This window comes from Sinohyriopsis cumingii, chromosome 8 (genome assembly GCF_028554795.1).
Source record: "Sinohyriopsis cumingii isolate HCF-2022 chromosome 8, ASM2855479v2, whole genome shotgun sequence".
NCBI lineage: Eukaryota > Metazoa > Mollusca > Bivalvia > Unionida > Unionidae > Sinohyriopsis > Sinohyriopsis cumingii.
The window spans coordinates 100,818,707-100,836,028 of NC_142968.1; the positions used below are offsets into that span (position 1 = coordinate 100,818,707).

General features: G+C 38.7%; 1 protein-coding gene across 1 annotated transcript in view; it reads right to left on the bottom strand.

Moving 5' to 3' along the window:
- Window positions 1-17,322, bottom strand: part of LOC149794247 (uncharacterized) — an 87,825-nt gene that overhangs the window by 47,366 nt on the left and 23,137 nt on the right. Inside the window, exons 4-6 of the mRNA XM_089968375.1 lie at window positions 15,109-15,256; window positions 10,332-10,477; window positions 9,289-9,404 (exon numbers count right to left, since the gene is read on the bottom strand). Coding sequence (XP_089824501.1) covers window positions 9,289-9,404; window positions 10,332-10,477; window positions 15,109-15,256 — 410 coding nt within the window. The remainder of the gene's footprint in view (window positions 1-9,288; window positions 9,405-10,331; window positions 10,478-15,108; window positions 15,257-17,322) is intronic.

Here is a 17,322-nt window from a genome sequence, read left to right on the forward strand (position 1 = left end):
TTGATCAAGAAAAATTGCTATGGATGTCAAAACGATCATCCCAGTCAAATTCAACACGATAAATGCCTGATGTTAAGTCAAGAAGAAAAATTGGACGAGTATCTGGACGAAGCTTGGAGTCTCATCTCGAACAAAGACGTGTTGCACCAGTGGTATAAAGACTTGCGTGAACATTCTTGTCCACCATTAACCACTCAAGAGATCCATCGTATCGAAGCTCTCCTGAATCAGAGTGAGGAAACAGAACGAATAACCGTTTATTCGTCAGACATTTTCAAGCAAAAAGTCAGGATCGAATTGACGACGTATTATTACCTGTGAAGAAGAAAAAAAACCACACAAAACAATGGATACCTGGGAACTTTATTACCTTTTGAACCACAGTTCGTATACGTCTTCTTGGAATCCTGTCGTCTGTGCTAAAGATGAACTCCCTCATCGCAAACCTAAAGACCATCAAGCTTACGTGATCAACACGGACGACAGTCATCTCCCAGGAACCCACTGGGTAGCCGTCTACTTTCCTCAAGAAGGATGTGTGGAATATTTCGATTCGTACGGATTGCCCCCTTTGGAAGACGATATCATCGACTTTATGAGAAGAAATGCTCAAACCACCCGATTCAATAACGTGAAATTACAAGGCACAAATTCCTTGGTGTGTGGACAGTACTGTGTGTATTTTCTGCATCATCGCAGCCTGGGCTATTCCTTAGAACATTTAGTGACTCATTTTGATCCTCGTTCTTCTGCTAGAAACGATGTGAAAGTAGATCGATGGTTTTGTGACCATTATGCTTATCTTTTGTCTCAAGCTAGGAAACGTAGTGTCCATCAATGGCCTAATGATTTCCAACAGTGGAAATCACAATTTCATTCACAACGTTGTCAACCCTGTTCTAAGTAGATTGTATTTGAAAAGATTGTTTGATGTTATAGTGTTGGATTATTGTTAAAAATGTTAGAGTTGTTGTTTAGTGTTAAGTGATTTTTGAATAAAAAATGTTGCGTTTTGAAAAAAATGCCTTTGTGGTTTGTTTAGCTATAAGAATGTTGGATTGATGCTCTTTTTTCTTACTATCCCTCTCATGACACTCACTGAACGTTGCGGCTCGAAAACCGTGTGGGGGATGTTTTCCTTCACGTCCGCGCTTTGACTTTAAGAACCGGTTTGTTCCCAGTCTAACCATCCATTGTCGACTCATCCTCCTAAGAAGATGTGCTCCAAACTAGCTAAGCTCAACGAAGCCTACGTGAATTTGCATAGGGTCAGACACAGTCTGATACCAAAGCCAGAAGAAATAGAGAATGTGAGAATGCTAAAAATCACTGAAGACCTAATAGAAGAGCTCTTCAGAGAAGAAGTGAACAGGGAAAAAGAAGAATGGACAGAGAAGTACAGACTTCAGAGACAACAGCAACAGCAGCAACAACAGCAACAACAGCAGCAACCTGAACCTGACAGAGGCTTTGTCGATTGCCGTATCGACACCAAAGAGTTCTTCTTCTCTTTCCGAAGAAGCAGACCTATTGCCAGAAAGTCTATCCTCAGAGGACATCGCATTCTTAGAAACTAAAAAAGAGGGCCATAGCAAACAAAAAAACAGCCCTTTTCAGGGCTACCCAATACTCTAGAAAAGAAATAACGATTAATTTGCCAATGTGAGTAGGTAGAGTAGTGTGTATATAAACACTAACTCTTTTATAAAAAATGTGAGAGTATGTGTTTGTGTGTTTGTGTGTTTGTAAGAGCTCACGTAAGTTGGTGTGGATAGTAGATTAAAATGATGTCTTTTTTGGTGTCTGAGGTGTATATTTGGGGTTAGATTGGATTGCTTTGCGTATGTGGATAGTCTATTGAAGTGATTTATGAAAAAATTTTAAAATAGTGATGGGGAGCATAAAAAGTGAGTGAGTGTTTCTTTTAGGTCCGCGCGTTGTTGTTGTTTTTGGTCATGATCTAGGTAAGATCCATTTTATGTTATTAGGGGGATGTTTTCCTTCACGTCCGCGCTTTCACTATAAATTGAAACTCGTTCGGCAGTCCAGCTACCCTTGTTGATTGATCAACACCAAAAATGAACACGAGACTGGAGAAACTGTTGGAACTTCATGTGCATCTGGAATATGCCAGGCGCATATTAAATGAACTGGCCGCGGAAGCCATTGTCGAGGAGGGAAGGATAAGAGAGGAGGAAAGAAGAAACAAAGAAGAGGAGGAGAGAAGATATAAAGAAGAAGAGGAAAGAAGATACAAAGAGGAGGAGAGAAGATACAAAGAAGAGGAGGAGGAAAAGGAGAGAAGAAATTTCAAAATCCCAGAGAGCGAAAATTGGGATTCTGAAGCGACATATCCTGCCTCTGCTCTCTCCCCCCAAAAGGTAAAAAGTAACTGGGGGATAAGATGCGTATGTGGCGCCAGGCCTGGAAGGTGCCACCATTAACCAGGTGCCCATGAAGTTCCAAACAAAACAGTCCTTTTCAGGGCTACCCAATACTCTAGAAAAGAAATAACGATCAATTTGCCAATGTATGTAGGTAGAGTAGTGTGAATATAAACACTAACTCTTTTTTATAAAAATGTGAGGGTATGTGTTTGTGTGATTGTGTGTTTGTGTTTGTAAGTGATAAAGTAGGTTGGTGTGGATAGTAGATTATGGGTTTCTTAGAGTATGTGAAGAGTATAGTTGGGGTTATATTATATGAAATGAAAAAAGTAGGGGGATGTTTTCCTTCACGTACGCGCGTTGATGGGTCATGATCTAGGTAAGATTAATTTTATGTTTTTAGGGGATGTTTTCCATCACGTCCGCACTTTCACTATAATAACCCACAGTATTCGTCGTTCAAACCATTCTGCAAAGAATAAAAAGAAGATGGCGTCAAACCAAATGGACAAAATACAAACCTTGCAAGACGTTTTAGACAACTTAGGAATAATGGAACAGATGCTATTAAGACTGGTTGAAGACCATTATTCCTATAGTCCCCATCGTGTGAAGATGGAAATTAATAACTTAAGGAAAGCAAAGGACAAGATTAGTGGTGTAATGAAAGAGATCAAGGAGGAGAAGGAGGATGAAGAGGAAAGAATAAGAATACGCAATTGGAACGAAAAAATTGAAAAAGAAGAAGAAAATGAAAAGAGGAAGAAAGAAGAGGAGGAAGAGAAGAAGAAAGAAGAGGAGGAGGAGAAGAAAAAAAAGAAAGAGAAGAAGAGTGTAGGAGATAAAATAAGAACTTGGTGGAGGAAAAGAAGAAATTAGAAGAAGAAAACCCAAAGGCCCTTTTCAGGGCCAGTCATATTTCTAGAAAAGAGATAGTCTTTGAATTGCCTACCCCTTTTTTTAAAAAATTTAAAAAAAAAAAATCCCATGTTAAATTCCCCTTGTCCGTAGAGTGACCCACGATTTATTGCCATGTTAAATTCCCCTTGTCCGTAAAGTGGCCCACGATTTATTCCCATGTTAATTCCCCTTGTCCGTAGATTTGCCCACGATTTTTCGCCATGTTAATTTTCCATTGTCCGTAGATTTGCCCAAGGGGTTTTGTAATGCTAATTCCCATTGTCCGTAGGGTGCCCCCTTTCACTACTAAGAACCCTCGAAACCCAGAGAATAACCATCAACCCACGGGACGCTATTGGCAAGTTTTCTTACATACCGACGTTGGCCGTGCCGGAGACTTGTAGGAACAGAGGTCAGTGGTCTGTATAGGCAAGCACCTTATACCACTTAGCCACCTGGGGCCCTTCATTCGTTTTGTTGTAAGAAGTTAAGTGGTACTAACAAAGATGCATACAAACATCTAGTTAACGATTCTTGTATGAAGGATGAATACACGAGTTTTGAACACAAAATGTAACCAATGTCGGTGAAGCATGAAATGTGAATCCTATTGACAAACTTTTGTAATGAAGATGTATCACTCACTCATCAAGATGCACCATTTCAATAAGTTTCACGAATCCAGGCAGAACATTATTTATATAGAACCTAAGCGTTGTCATGAAATAAAGAAACACGTAACAAACAATGCGCAAATAATATACCTATATGTCGAAATTTTTTCCCTTTGGCTAATTTTCCAGGGGTATTTGACATGTATCTTACTCAACATTTCTGAGTAGGACCTACGAAAAGAATGAGATGCAGTAACGTTGTAGATATGTGAATTGTTTCATGTGCTGATACACACTCTTGAGCTAATTAAGATTGCGTTATTTCATAAGTTTCGGAAAAGTAAACGCTATGTCGGCAACATACACAATTGCTAGAGAAGTAAAGAGTAAAGTTATTTTCCAGCTCATTGTTAGCGATTAGTTATTACAGCTATCGGTTTAAATGAGAAGGTGGTCAGTCTTATTTCTACTCTGCATACGGCTGACGCGAGGAGGCAGTCAGTCTTATTTCTACTCTTTATACGGCTGACGCGAGGAGGCAGTCAGTCTTATTTCTACTCTGTATACGGCTGACGCGAGGAGGCAGTCAGTCTTATTTCTACTATGTATACGGCTGACGCGAGGAGGCAGTCTTATTTCTACTCTGCATACGGCTTACGCGAGGAGGTAGTCTTATTTCTACTCTGTGTACGGCTTACGTGAGGAGGTAGTAAAATTTCTACTCTGCATACGGCTGACGCGAGGAGGCAGTCAGTCTTATTTCTACTATGTATACGGCTGACGCGAGGAGGCAGTCTTATTTCTACTCTGCATACGGCTTACGCGAGGAGGTAGTCTTATTTCTACTCTGTGTACGGCTTACGTGAGGAGCTAGTAAAATTTCTACTCTGCATACGGCTGACGCGAGGAGGCAGTCAGTCTTATTTCTACTATATATAAAGCTTACGTGAGTATGTAGTCAGTCTTATTTCTACTTTGCATACGGCTTACGCGAGGAGGTAGTCTTATTTCTACTCTGTGTACGGCTTACGTGAGGAGCTAGTAAAATTTCTACTCTGCATACGGCTGACGCGAGGAGGCAGTCAGTCTTATTTCTACTATATATAAAGCTTACGTGAGTATGTAGTCAGTCTTATTTCTACTTTGCATACGGCTTACGCGAGGAAACATTGAGTCTGATTTCTACTATGTATAAAGCTTACGTGAGCATGTAGTCAGTCTTATATCTACCCTGTATACGGCTTACGGGAAGAAGTAGTCTTATTTATGCTCTTCATACGGCTTACGCGAGGAGGCAGTCAGTCTTAATTCTACTATGTATAAAGCTTACGTGAGTATGTAGTCAGTCTTATTTCTACTCTGTATACGGCTTACGTGAGGAGGTAGTTTTATTTCTACTCTGTATACGGCTTACGTGAGAAGGTAGTCAGTCTTATTTGTACTCTGTTTTATCTTCAGATCCAGTTATGATAAAAACAGTTTTCGTCGCAGCTCCCAACCTATTCCAAACTAAGAAAAAATAATGATTTTTATCTGACAATCTTGCTTCAGTAGATAAACATGAATCTGGCATATTGGGTCCTACACGCGATCTGCACAACACCGCCTCTTCTCTGCAATTTGTTATATATAAAGGATGCGGCTCTCCATTCATGCTACGAAACTTGTTTGTGGAGTCTTCATTCCACATATTTTGATATGAATATAATACACGCCGATTTATATAATATTTGAAAGCAGAAGATGGAAACATTCATCTAGTATCGGGTAACGGCAGGACGGCTTTTGCTGAATTTTTATCTGATCTTCTTAATACTTGCAATACTCATGTCACTAGGGAGCCCAGAGTACAAAACAATTTTACCTGATTGCATGAGGAAATCGTTTCTGTATGATTTTGAATATTAATGGGTTGTCAAATTTATTATTTTGTAAGGCTTTCGTCAGCGGTAACTTCTGTGGTAGAAATGGATACTTTATCCGGTAATAGGGAGTTGCAACAGCAGTAACAACTTTGTTGGATTAGTCTCTATGCAGGGAGGTATCGTCGTGATAGGAGGCTGATATCACTGAGTTTACTCCGAAAAACGCCAGAATCTTTTGCGGACATTCTGAAGTTTTAAAAATAAATGCTTTTTGATGTGGGGGAGGGGATGGTGGGAAGCTTGATTACAAGGGAGGCATACGGTTGTTTAGTATTTCCAGCATTTCTTTTTTTAACCTTCTAACTGAGGTCGAAATAATATGCCAAAAGGTGGAATTAAATTTCTTTTCTAGGAGTATATGGACTGGTATTTGGACTAATTACTAGATCCAGCGTAAGACAGCTTGGAGATAAAGCGATAGTTCACTCCTCTACGTGAAGCTTTCTGAATGGGGCGTTATGAATGCTATCAGATAAAATCTAAGTCCGTAATTGTGCATCTAGGGGTAAGATTTTTTAAGATGACACATAACCGTACTCAAGATGTAATTTTACTAAATTCATGAATAACCGGATGAAGACAATCCGATCTGCTCCCCAATGGGTTTTGCCACAATGTTTATTAAATCTTTTTTTCACACGTGTCCCTGAGGCATCTAGTATGTGTTTGCAAAGTTATTTTACAGTAAAAAAAAATCTCTGAAAATTTGGCCACCTCCTAAATAAGGGAAAAAAGAGAAGATTCGGGCAGATATCAGGATCATTATGTATTTACCGTCATCAACGAAATTCCACGTAAGCATCTGTAGCTTTCGTAAATGTGAACTCTATTTCGTCTGCTGTCATGTCTGAACTCTATTTAGGCATTATCTATTGCCGACGTTCAATAGCTTGCATTTTCTTTGACATATAGCAGATGAAAAGTCGTCGAGATACAATCTAAAGTCAGTTGGTGGATTTCACAGTACTGTTAACTTCATGTTCCGATTGCTGGCCGACAGAGAATACGCTGTCCTGAGATATACCGATAGCACAAGGACAGCTTGTAGAAAGGGTGTTGCTTATCTTACCAATGAAAGCTCTATGCTTCAAACTATGTACTAGAAAAACTGGAATGCCACCTATTATAAGTTCATTAATTATACAGTGCTTTCATGGGGTATCAAAAGCTTAATCAAAGTAAAAATAGGACACGGGCTATACGTTATTTCTTCATGAAAACGAACCATCTTTACTCACTTTTAAGTCGAGTCAAATTGTTAACAACAGGGTTCCTGATCTGTGATAGTATAATGCGCCTGCATACTAGGGTATTTGTTGTTTGTTCTGTTGATTACTCTTAACAAACTCCACGGACACAGCTCTAAGGGTGCATATTGCGACGGCAGATCTGGTTCTGTGAATTTTGCAGTTGGACTCGACTTAAAACGACTGAATTCGGTATTTAATAAATGCATCAGGTCTGACTAGCGGATCAATTGTGCTTCGATGGCTTCTGAATCCTAACTGACAGTCTGGTAGTAGTTGATTGGACTTAGATCCCAAAGTAAATTGCCATTTCGTTAAAATACAGATTGTCAGTGATATGTGAGAATTGCGTAGGGTTGGAATAGTCCATTTCAGGTTTGGGTACTGGTATCACTGTTACTTCCTGCCATGACGACAGGAAGTCGCTAGTTTTCCAGACTTTATGAAAGCATTTTCTAATGCATTCAGAGCTGATTCGGGTACGTGTTTCAGAATCAGACCGTGAACGTCATCTGGCCCTGCTGAGAATCATAGGATCGATGAAGAGAGTCTTGTCGTTCTTGGACAGCGAAAGTTCATTGTGAACTTCAAAGTTAGTAGACTTTAAATTTAAATTAAACTTTTCTCTCTGATTTTTATACGGCGGAAGATTTCAGAATAGCTCTCTATGTGAGGAAGATATTAGGAGAATATTTCGGCCAGTGTATCTGGGATTTCTGATAAGTCATTATCATTTCATCAAATTGCTTTAGCTGTTCGAGACAACTACTTTTCCTTTTGTCAGTGATTGTCCGTACAGTATTGATAACAGAAGCGAGATATAAACATTGTGGCGCAAAATATCCATGTTTTCTTCTTGCTTCCACCAATGCTATAACTGGCTGTAGTTCGAATTACACACTAATTAGAGTTTTCGTTGCTGAATTGACATCTAAAGTTTAGGGACTATGTTCCGTTCCCTGATGGCGTCTTTGCAAGCATCATCAAACAATTGTTGGCACGTTTAGGAATTGCCAAAGTTTTTTATATTGTATCCCCAGAAGCATTCTCGAGTATCAGTGCAAATAAGTGTAATGGCTTCACTACTTTGTCGTAAGGATCAACTGTGAAATTTGATTCGCTGAAGGACTTAAACGTTTTTCAATCTACACTGTTCGATTTCCATCTCTGCCCTCGAGATTTGGGATTGTGTGTGTGTGTGTGTGTGTGTGTGTGTGATTTGGATTTTTAACGTAGCCTTAACAATGTTTCAATCATATCGCTACGATGTCTGCAGTGTGACAGTTTATAGTGATGTCTAGCACTAGGGCATCGTGAAGCAGGCATGTAGCATGATGTCCCACCCATTCATATTATCCTGACGCCAGGCCTATCAGTCCTAACACTAACCTCTTAATGCTGAGCGCCAAGAGAGGCAACTTCAAGTACCATTTTTTTGTATAAGTCTTTGCTATGATTCGGCCGAGGTTCGAACCACCTACCTCCCGCATCCGAGTCGGACGCTCTAGCCACTTAGGCCACCAGACCGGTCAAATGTAATAGATAACAGTGTTAAAATATTGGCCTAGGTGAAAATGTACTATTTGAGCCACGTACGTTTTGAAATCAGAAAACATATAACTCTTTCTGGTCGTGCGTCATCAATAAAACCTCTCTCTCACCGGGTAGACGTTAATGAGCTGCAGAAGAATGTGTTCTACTGACAAGATATGCAGTCCCGTCAAGTTTTGCCATTCAGGAGTATGTATGGTTCACGTAGAATCAATAACTGTTCGTTTACGGAAACCCTGGTAGAGAAATACTCGCCTGACATCCTTAAAGTATCGAAGGACAGAAAAAAATGCTGACGGCCTGTCTTCTTCATTGAAAACACTAACCTTTTACCAAGACTTTGCGATGTATGGGAAAGAAGCTGAACTAGCAAAGTGGAGATAACTCAACCTAACCATTAGCATGCATATTTTCAGTTTTTCATTTGACAGAAGACTTCTAAAAAAAAGTATGAATATGTTAAAAATATAACGGAAATTGGACATAAAATATGGAAATAATAAGTTTTGAATTTGCATAATAGATTCACTCAAGAACATTCACTCAGGAACATTAAGTCCTGATTGTGAGACAGAAGCCCCACAGGATTCAAACTACTAACTAGATTTGTTTATAATCGAGTTCTGGAAGAGCATACGTTATTGGACACATGCATTATACTTGCCTTATTTTTCATGCCTGGATAAAATGGTATGGAAGCTGTAATTGTCAAATTGCTTCCAATTGTGACAATTCGAGGTTGTTCCTCTAGCACAATACTTTCAAGCACTCTGGGTCTTACTGAAATAATAATAATAATAATAATAACATCGTCATAACATTATAAACACTTAGAAAACAGGAAGTTTCTCAAAGGTGAGATTTTGCCTTTTTAAACTCATTAAAAAGTGTACAATCAAGATTTGTTGGTAAATATTTATTTGCATTATCTAATAAACACAATTTGGAATATGATTGACCAATGCTTCAGATATGAAATCCAGTAATTCTGTTTAAACAAGTGTAGTGTGGAACTCCAATGAAGTAACAGAGATCATGTGATTTTCATATGGCGTGTAAAACACATGACAGCTATCAATATACAACTAGTAAATGAAAAAACCCTCGACTTCAAAACCTTATATGCTAAAATTAGACTGACCATGTAAATATATGAAATTATCCAAAAAGAAGAGGCTTGATTTTATTCCAATATTGCGGATTCATCAGTCGTTTGGAGATAAAGGAGATAACTGCTACAATTAGCCCGTTGATTGTAAACAATCGTCTGCATATCCAACAACTACAGGTCAGAGAACCTTATATGTGATTTTTTCAACAAATACGTTTCTCTGAAGTTTATTAGACAGATCCAAACAAGTTTTCTTATGGACGAACGATGAAAATGTTAACATGGTAAACCAATTATATCTTTTATATGAATAATGAAGAGAAAAGAAAACACTTAGATCATCAAGTGTTGAATATCAATAGGTACAAAAAATCCAAATGAATCAATTTCAAATCTGCAAATGAATGCATTAGAACCTGACAATTTAAATCTGCGCGATAATTAGTAGATACCTAAATGAAGTTTGAGAGAAGACATAATTCCTGTGTACATGTGAGTTAGAATGCATGAATAGCTAAAAGAAGCCTCAGAGAAATATATATTCTGGAATACACATATCCATTTCAATATGGATACGATATATGTTAGCTTTTTACCTGTCATGAGTTTCCATGCCGACGCACTAGCTTTGGGGATCTCTGCGATGCAAGAATAATTTCCGGAATCGTTCAAATAGGCAGGGTTAAACGATAATGTGAGTTGACCACACCAATCAGAGGATTTTGTTATCCACTGCTTATATCTGTAAGTGATTAAAAAATAAATTCTTTAATATATATTTATTTTACTTCCATTGTTTTATTTTTTTATCTCTGACAACCTATATCAACAAGATAGACATATATAGCAAAAGACATCACGATGTTTTGTCTTAATCCCACACATTTAGAGCTGCAAGAAAATCTTTATGACACACATACATTATGTATGTATGTATGTATGTATGTATGTATGTATGTATGTATGTATGTATGTATGCAACGGTACAGTTACAAAAATAGTTTTCCTACGGTTGAGCTATTCAAACTCTTAGATAAAGGAAAGACCTGCAAAACAAAACAAACGCGAGACACAAGAGAAAAACCTGTTTAACCGTTTGAATGACGACGGGTAAATATTGCACAATTGAAATAAGTTTACCCCCAACAACCAACCAGTAAACAAAAATACATTTTAATAACAGCAGCAATACACAACCCGTCGCTGTTGGGTAGTTGAATTTGTCAGTTAGGTTGGTAGGCTGATGTCTTCAAACTGATCAAAACCAGAGTACAAAAAGTGTCTCTCTTGACCACATGTTATGACGCAACTAGTGTCACAGAGAAATAATTCATGCACTCTGTTGTGTTAAAGAACATAGCGAGAAGGAGGAGATTATTATGTGGTTTCCCGATCACTCTCTACATGATGTCCTCCACAGAAGAATGATAAACGTATGCCCATAAGACATCGATGGCTCGAACCCAATGGTCTAATACTTTTGTAAACGAAAGGGTCTCTGTCAGCAAGGGACTGATATGCTCTTTCGATGAAGGTGGTAATCCACCGTGAGATGGTGAAGGCCGCAATATCGAAAGAGCCATTAAGAAGAAATAAATGTAGTTACACACCCCTGTGTTACCCTTTGGAGGCATTATGATAGAAACGTAGTGCCCTACTAGTGCATGCTGTGAGGGTTTGGTCACGTCTTTCAGAGCATGCTGTAACGCGGGTGGGTTCACTGGAGTCTTCTTTAACATACTGAACGAAGTTGCTGAGTCGAGTTCAGCATGAAAAACTATGGTGACTAACAACCGAGATTCTTTTCGATAGTTTAAATTATCTTTATCGGAAGGCGTACAAAGGCTCCAGTTGAGGACGATCACTTAGGACGGACCTCCAGCTGTAGAGGTTTAACATGAATGTATCTGGCAATCCCGCAATGTTACGGTAGGGCCTTTGCTGCGTTGAATTTCCTTAACTCAAACGACTTACCCGTAACTATATGTAACTGATAATAAATATGAGTATAACCTAACCCATAAGAGGTGGGATGCATTGTGGTAAGAGGTTCCTTAACGAACCAAAATCTGAAAGGAAGCGAGGACTGCCGCCATGTAAATTTAATACAGAGAGGATAATACTGTGAAGCACAAGTAACAAGCAATTTTCTCTTGTCACAGATTCGACACACGTCCGTTAACATTACGTCCCCGTAAAAAATGACTGTTCCACGCATGGGCATATGATGTATACGAGTGGATCATGTCTTATTGATAATTCTCCACTCTGTGTAAGATGTATTCACATCAGACGGATTAAGCTTTCTTCACGGGAAAAAAGAATTGCTGCGCAAGTTAAGTAATAGTGCTATTAGAAATTTAATATTTTTACGGAAAATCAAATTATTTTCTCCAAATTCCAGGCTAAAAAGAAAGGACGAAAACCATGTGCAACGAGAAACAACGCCATCTAAGATCAGAAAGAACAATATGTATTACGAATATATCACGGAAAGGTTATGCCTAGTGAAGGTATTGTTTGTGTGTGTGTGTGTGTGTGTGTGATTTGGATTTTTAACGTAGCTTTAACAATTTTTCAGTCATATCGCTACGATGTCTGCAGTGTGGCAGTTTATGGTGATGTCTAGCACTGGGGCATCATGCCGCAGACATGGAGCATGATGTCCCACCCAGTCACATTACCCTGACACCAGGCCGACCAGTCCTAACACTAACCTCTTAATGCTGAACGTCAAGCGAGGCAGCTGTTAGTACCATTTTTATAAGTCTTTGGTTTGACTCGACCGGGGATCGAACCCACGACCTCCCGCATCTGAGGCGCACGCTCTAACCACTAGGCCACCGGAGAGGTCAGTGAAGGTAGTAAATGTGGTAATATAATGTTGATATTGAGAATAAAATAATAAAATAAAATGAAGAATTAATCACAAAGAACCACGCATGCATAAAAGTTAGATCAAATGCGATCGTTCTAGTGGCCTAGTGGTTAGAGTGTCCGCCTCGGATGCGGGAGGTCGTGGGTTCGTACCCCCGCCGAGTCATACCAGAGACTTACAAAAATGGTACTAACAGCTGCCTCGCTTGACGTTCAGCATTAAGAGGTTAGTGTTAGGACTGGTCGGCCTGGTGTCAGGGTAATGTGACTGGGTGGGACATCATGCTCCATGTCTGCGGCATGATGCCCCAGTGCTAGACATCACCATAAACTGCCACATTGCAGACATCGTAGCGATATGACTGAAAAATTGTTAAAGCTACGTTAAAAATCAAAATCACATCACATCACAAACTGATGCTTGATATAAATTTTGACAATACCGCACTGAGGAGGTTACGTGTATTATTTCAAATCAAAATTTTGATGAGTTTTTAGTTGCAAAATCTAGTTTAATTCCTAACACACACTATATCGTCCTGATTAGACTCAATCAGTAGCATATCGATACACTCTACCGAACATCCAGATGAGTTGTTGGATGGTTCATTGACTGTAGATTTTACGGCGTACCAGCATTGTAAAGCTATATAACGCCACATTAAGGTGATATTATTAAGATTTTTGTATCAAAAGGGTTTAGTAATAATCATTAAAAAATAGGTACGCAACGCTGAGATGGTGGGGATAATATCTGAAGGTTCCCGATCAACTGGGAATGTAAATGGTGTGCATAAAAGGTAATTAGATAATATAAAATAACTTAGGTGATTGCCAGTACACGTGTTAGTTAAAATGCTCAAAGAAAATAGGTTACAAACAAGCTTTATTTAAGAATAAATGTTAACATCCTTCCAGAAATTTGAAATACAAGGCACGCTTACTGTCTCAGAACGTTCCTTTGTGTGCTTTGTTAACAATCGTGTGTAGGTTGGAGATCGAAATCATCTAGCATAAAGTGCTTCACTGTGAAGAGTTCATTGCACGAGACGCCATGAGGTACGTCATAGGCCTTTAATATGAAGGAGTGAGTTATACAAGTATGACCAACTTTATTCTGCATTGACTACCTCGTCCTTACCAAGGTCATTTACCTAAGGAGGGTTTCATCACATGGAGCTTGTTATTGACAGCATCATTCCATGATTCCTGCAACTTGCTAAATAATAAATGTTTGATACCAGATTTAAAATCAGTGTATGGTATTTTAATATCAGACGGTTATGAAGATTTTATCAGAGAGGTCTGCTCTTTCATCACCTTTAGGATCGACATGTCTAGGTAACCAACAGTAGACTATATTTTATGAGGTACACATCTCTGTGTTTGATGGAAATATTGGTCAATAATGGGTTTTCCAACTTCCTGTTGTGAAGTGACTAAACTAGTGATAGTGATCTGGAGAAGATAACAGAGTTTAACATATGTTTGGTTTCTATATATTTTAGGGCAAGGTCTATCGATGCACCATCTGACAAGTGAAATTGGGTAGTGTGATTTCCACTATTTGAGCCGTCCGTGTAAACGCATGTGTAGTTTTTAAATTGGGAGAGAAGGTCCTTGTAAGAGTTATGAAATACGGAAGATTTTGTCTCGGATTCATTCCTTTCATGCAGCATATATAGTTCTTAGGGTTGTTTTAGAAGCAAGGGAGGTCCAGTTCATTTGAAGTGGTTGGCGAGTATCACACTGATTTAACTGAGAGCGCTATTCATATATCTTGCAATCGTGATCAGAGACTAAATCGCCTAACTCTGGATCCCACGGTGGGTATAGTGATGCATAATAAAATGAAATAAATTGATACAGAATACCACAAGTATAATAAAACAGGTACGAAAGTTATTATTCCGTCAAGCAGGAATCCAATCTGGGCAATTGAGTAAATGGCACCCATCGCCAATTTCTAATGCACAGTAGTTCAGATCAACTCGGCAATGTGATCATCTTCCCACCTTCATGACCATAGCAGCATACCCGTATGCATAGTATTAATTATATCCGTGTGTCGCCTTTTATGGGAACATGTCAACCCCTTATGGCATCTTGATAATGTCACTGTATTACCTCGTCTCCTCAATAACTATTATACAGTTAGGAAATTCAGCCAAGAACAGTTACAAGACAAAACTAGTAGAAGTACTGTGTAAAAAAATTGATTCCGATTCCCATCGTTTCAGAGCCGATGGGGAGATAAGGGGAAAAAAATTCAATGCTACTTGTTTTTGACATTTCACTCTGAAAATTCGAATAAATTGCCAACGGTCGACGTTGTGACTAAACAATAGGATATAACAAGAGAGATTGATGAACTAAAACTGTACCTTGCACTTACCGTCTTTGAGAATCGACACTGTTCAATCTTTCTTGACTCATAAGGGCTAGCTAATTCTAAATTTCATCACATTTCCGATCAAATAAAAATGGCTACAATACCTTGAAATCTTTGGTAGCAATTCGTTGTTCTTCTTCCAATACGTTTGTAGGTTAAGATCTGGTTTTACACAGTATCTACACTGGAGTTCTGCTATTCTTTCCTCCATAACGTCTACCGTTTCTCTCGTCGTGTTCACAGAGATGGGCACTATGAGGTTAATAATAAGAAACATAAGTTTAATCAATCCATCGATACAATTGTATCTAATTTGTAAGTAATATTTAAGAAAACGGTAAAAAAATTAAAACAAAGTATCCATATAATCACTGTGAACATAACCATAATCCCAAACTGTTACAAAACCTACACTTTCCATACTCAAAGACTTATAAAAATGCTATTTGTAGCTGCCTCGCTTGGCATTCAGCATTAAGAGGTTAGTGTTAGGACTGGTCGATGTGGTATCAGGATAATGTGACTAAGTGGTACATGAAATTACATGTCTGCGGCATGATGCCCCAGTGCTAGACATCACTATAAACTGCCACACTGAAGACATCGTAGCGATACGACTGCAAAATTGTCAAAGCTATGTTAAAACCTAACACACACACACACACACACACACACACACACACACACTAATGTATCATGCACGTAAGTAATCTATGTAAAGTAATTATCTATCTCAATTTTATTACCAGATACGCGTCGATGCTAGTCTATGGGAACCTATGTCAGTTCATCTTTGTATGGTGGATCACGAGATTTAGAACGTGGCTTAGATTCCTTACTGATCTAATGAAATACAATTGTAAGCAATATGGTCAGTGCGTTGAAATTCGGCCGTGAGGTCCAGAGCGCCACAAAGATGTATCTTCGAATCATGGACAAGCCAGATTTTTCACCAGTTCAGTTTAGTTATCCTGGCGAGGCAGCAGGTGTTGCACAGATCGCATACTAATAATTATTAAACATTTTCTAAGCGCATATAATTCTGACAGGACTCAGGTGTGGGATTTCCACCAAGGTGATACAGAAACAAGAATTATCATCGAGCAAGAGGTATTATTTATTCAAGTTCTCACGAGTTCAAAATATGCTAATATTTTTTCCTTACAAAGGTAATATGTCCTTTAAATCGGTTAAATAATGGCATCGGTCATTAGTTTTAATGTTTTAAGTAAGATTCCTCGGTTTTGAAGGGATTTACCAATTTGTAGCAGTGTGAAGGCTTTTTCTGTTGTTGTTTCTTTTTCTTTTTTTAACCTCGATTGTAAATAGTCCAGTGTTTCATCCAAAATGAAGGCGAGTAACCAAAATGTCTGAGATTATGGAATCAAATATTCTACTGCAAACCTAAACAGATCTTATTAAACACTTTTTAAAACATTCTCTGATGCAGGCGGCGTGTCTCAATAAAGTAAAGAAACTGTCAATGTTTATGCGAAACATAGCATCGTTTCATCATCACACTTTTGCATTGTGTCACCTCATCTCACCAGCCTATCAAATCACGATTCAGACTTTTTGAAAGTTTCATTCTGGCCTTACAAGTATACAAGGAAAATAACTTATTTTGGTTTGGGGTAGGGTAATATCATCTCGCTTGACAAGATCTTCCACGCGAGAGGTTTTAGTTGAACGAGACTCGAACTGTCCAAATTTTAGCATTTGCAAGTTCGAAGCCAATCTACGGATCATGCATCGATTTTATACCGATTGCTGCTTTTCCGACCACCTCGGTTGTTTACGAAACAACAATTGACATAGAAGTTGCGAATGCATGGGACTAATTTTTCATTCACAACTTCACAGTCAATTATCCAGTCATTATACTTGTAGAGGTGGTTCGAATGAACTGCTGCTTTCTTGCCGAACAAATTTCAGGTGAACAACATGTATAATGTTTCTGTAATTTACTGCGCGAGATAAACCCGATGTATATTTTATATCTCAGAGACACAGTCGAGATGATCAGAATACGTTTTTGGGTTCATCATTAACTTTGGGAGTCGCGCTGGTTCACTGATTGCCCTGCCTGACTCGCAACCGAAATTGCGCTGATTCAAATCCTATCAAGGGATCAGCCTGGGTCGGTTACCGTAGTTTGCAAGACCAGTTGCCCCGGGGCACTAAAAAAACACACAAATCAAACTGTTAGTTATTAAACTTTAGAAAATGTAATTGTGGCCTATAATGATGTGGAAATAGGAAAATCTAAATATGGAATATGTGCCGAAATTAGAAAGCCAGACGACGACACTTTCATG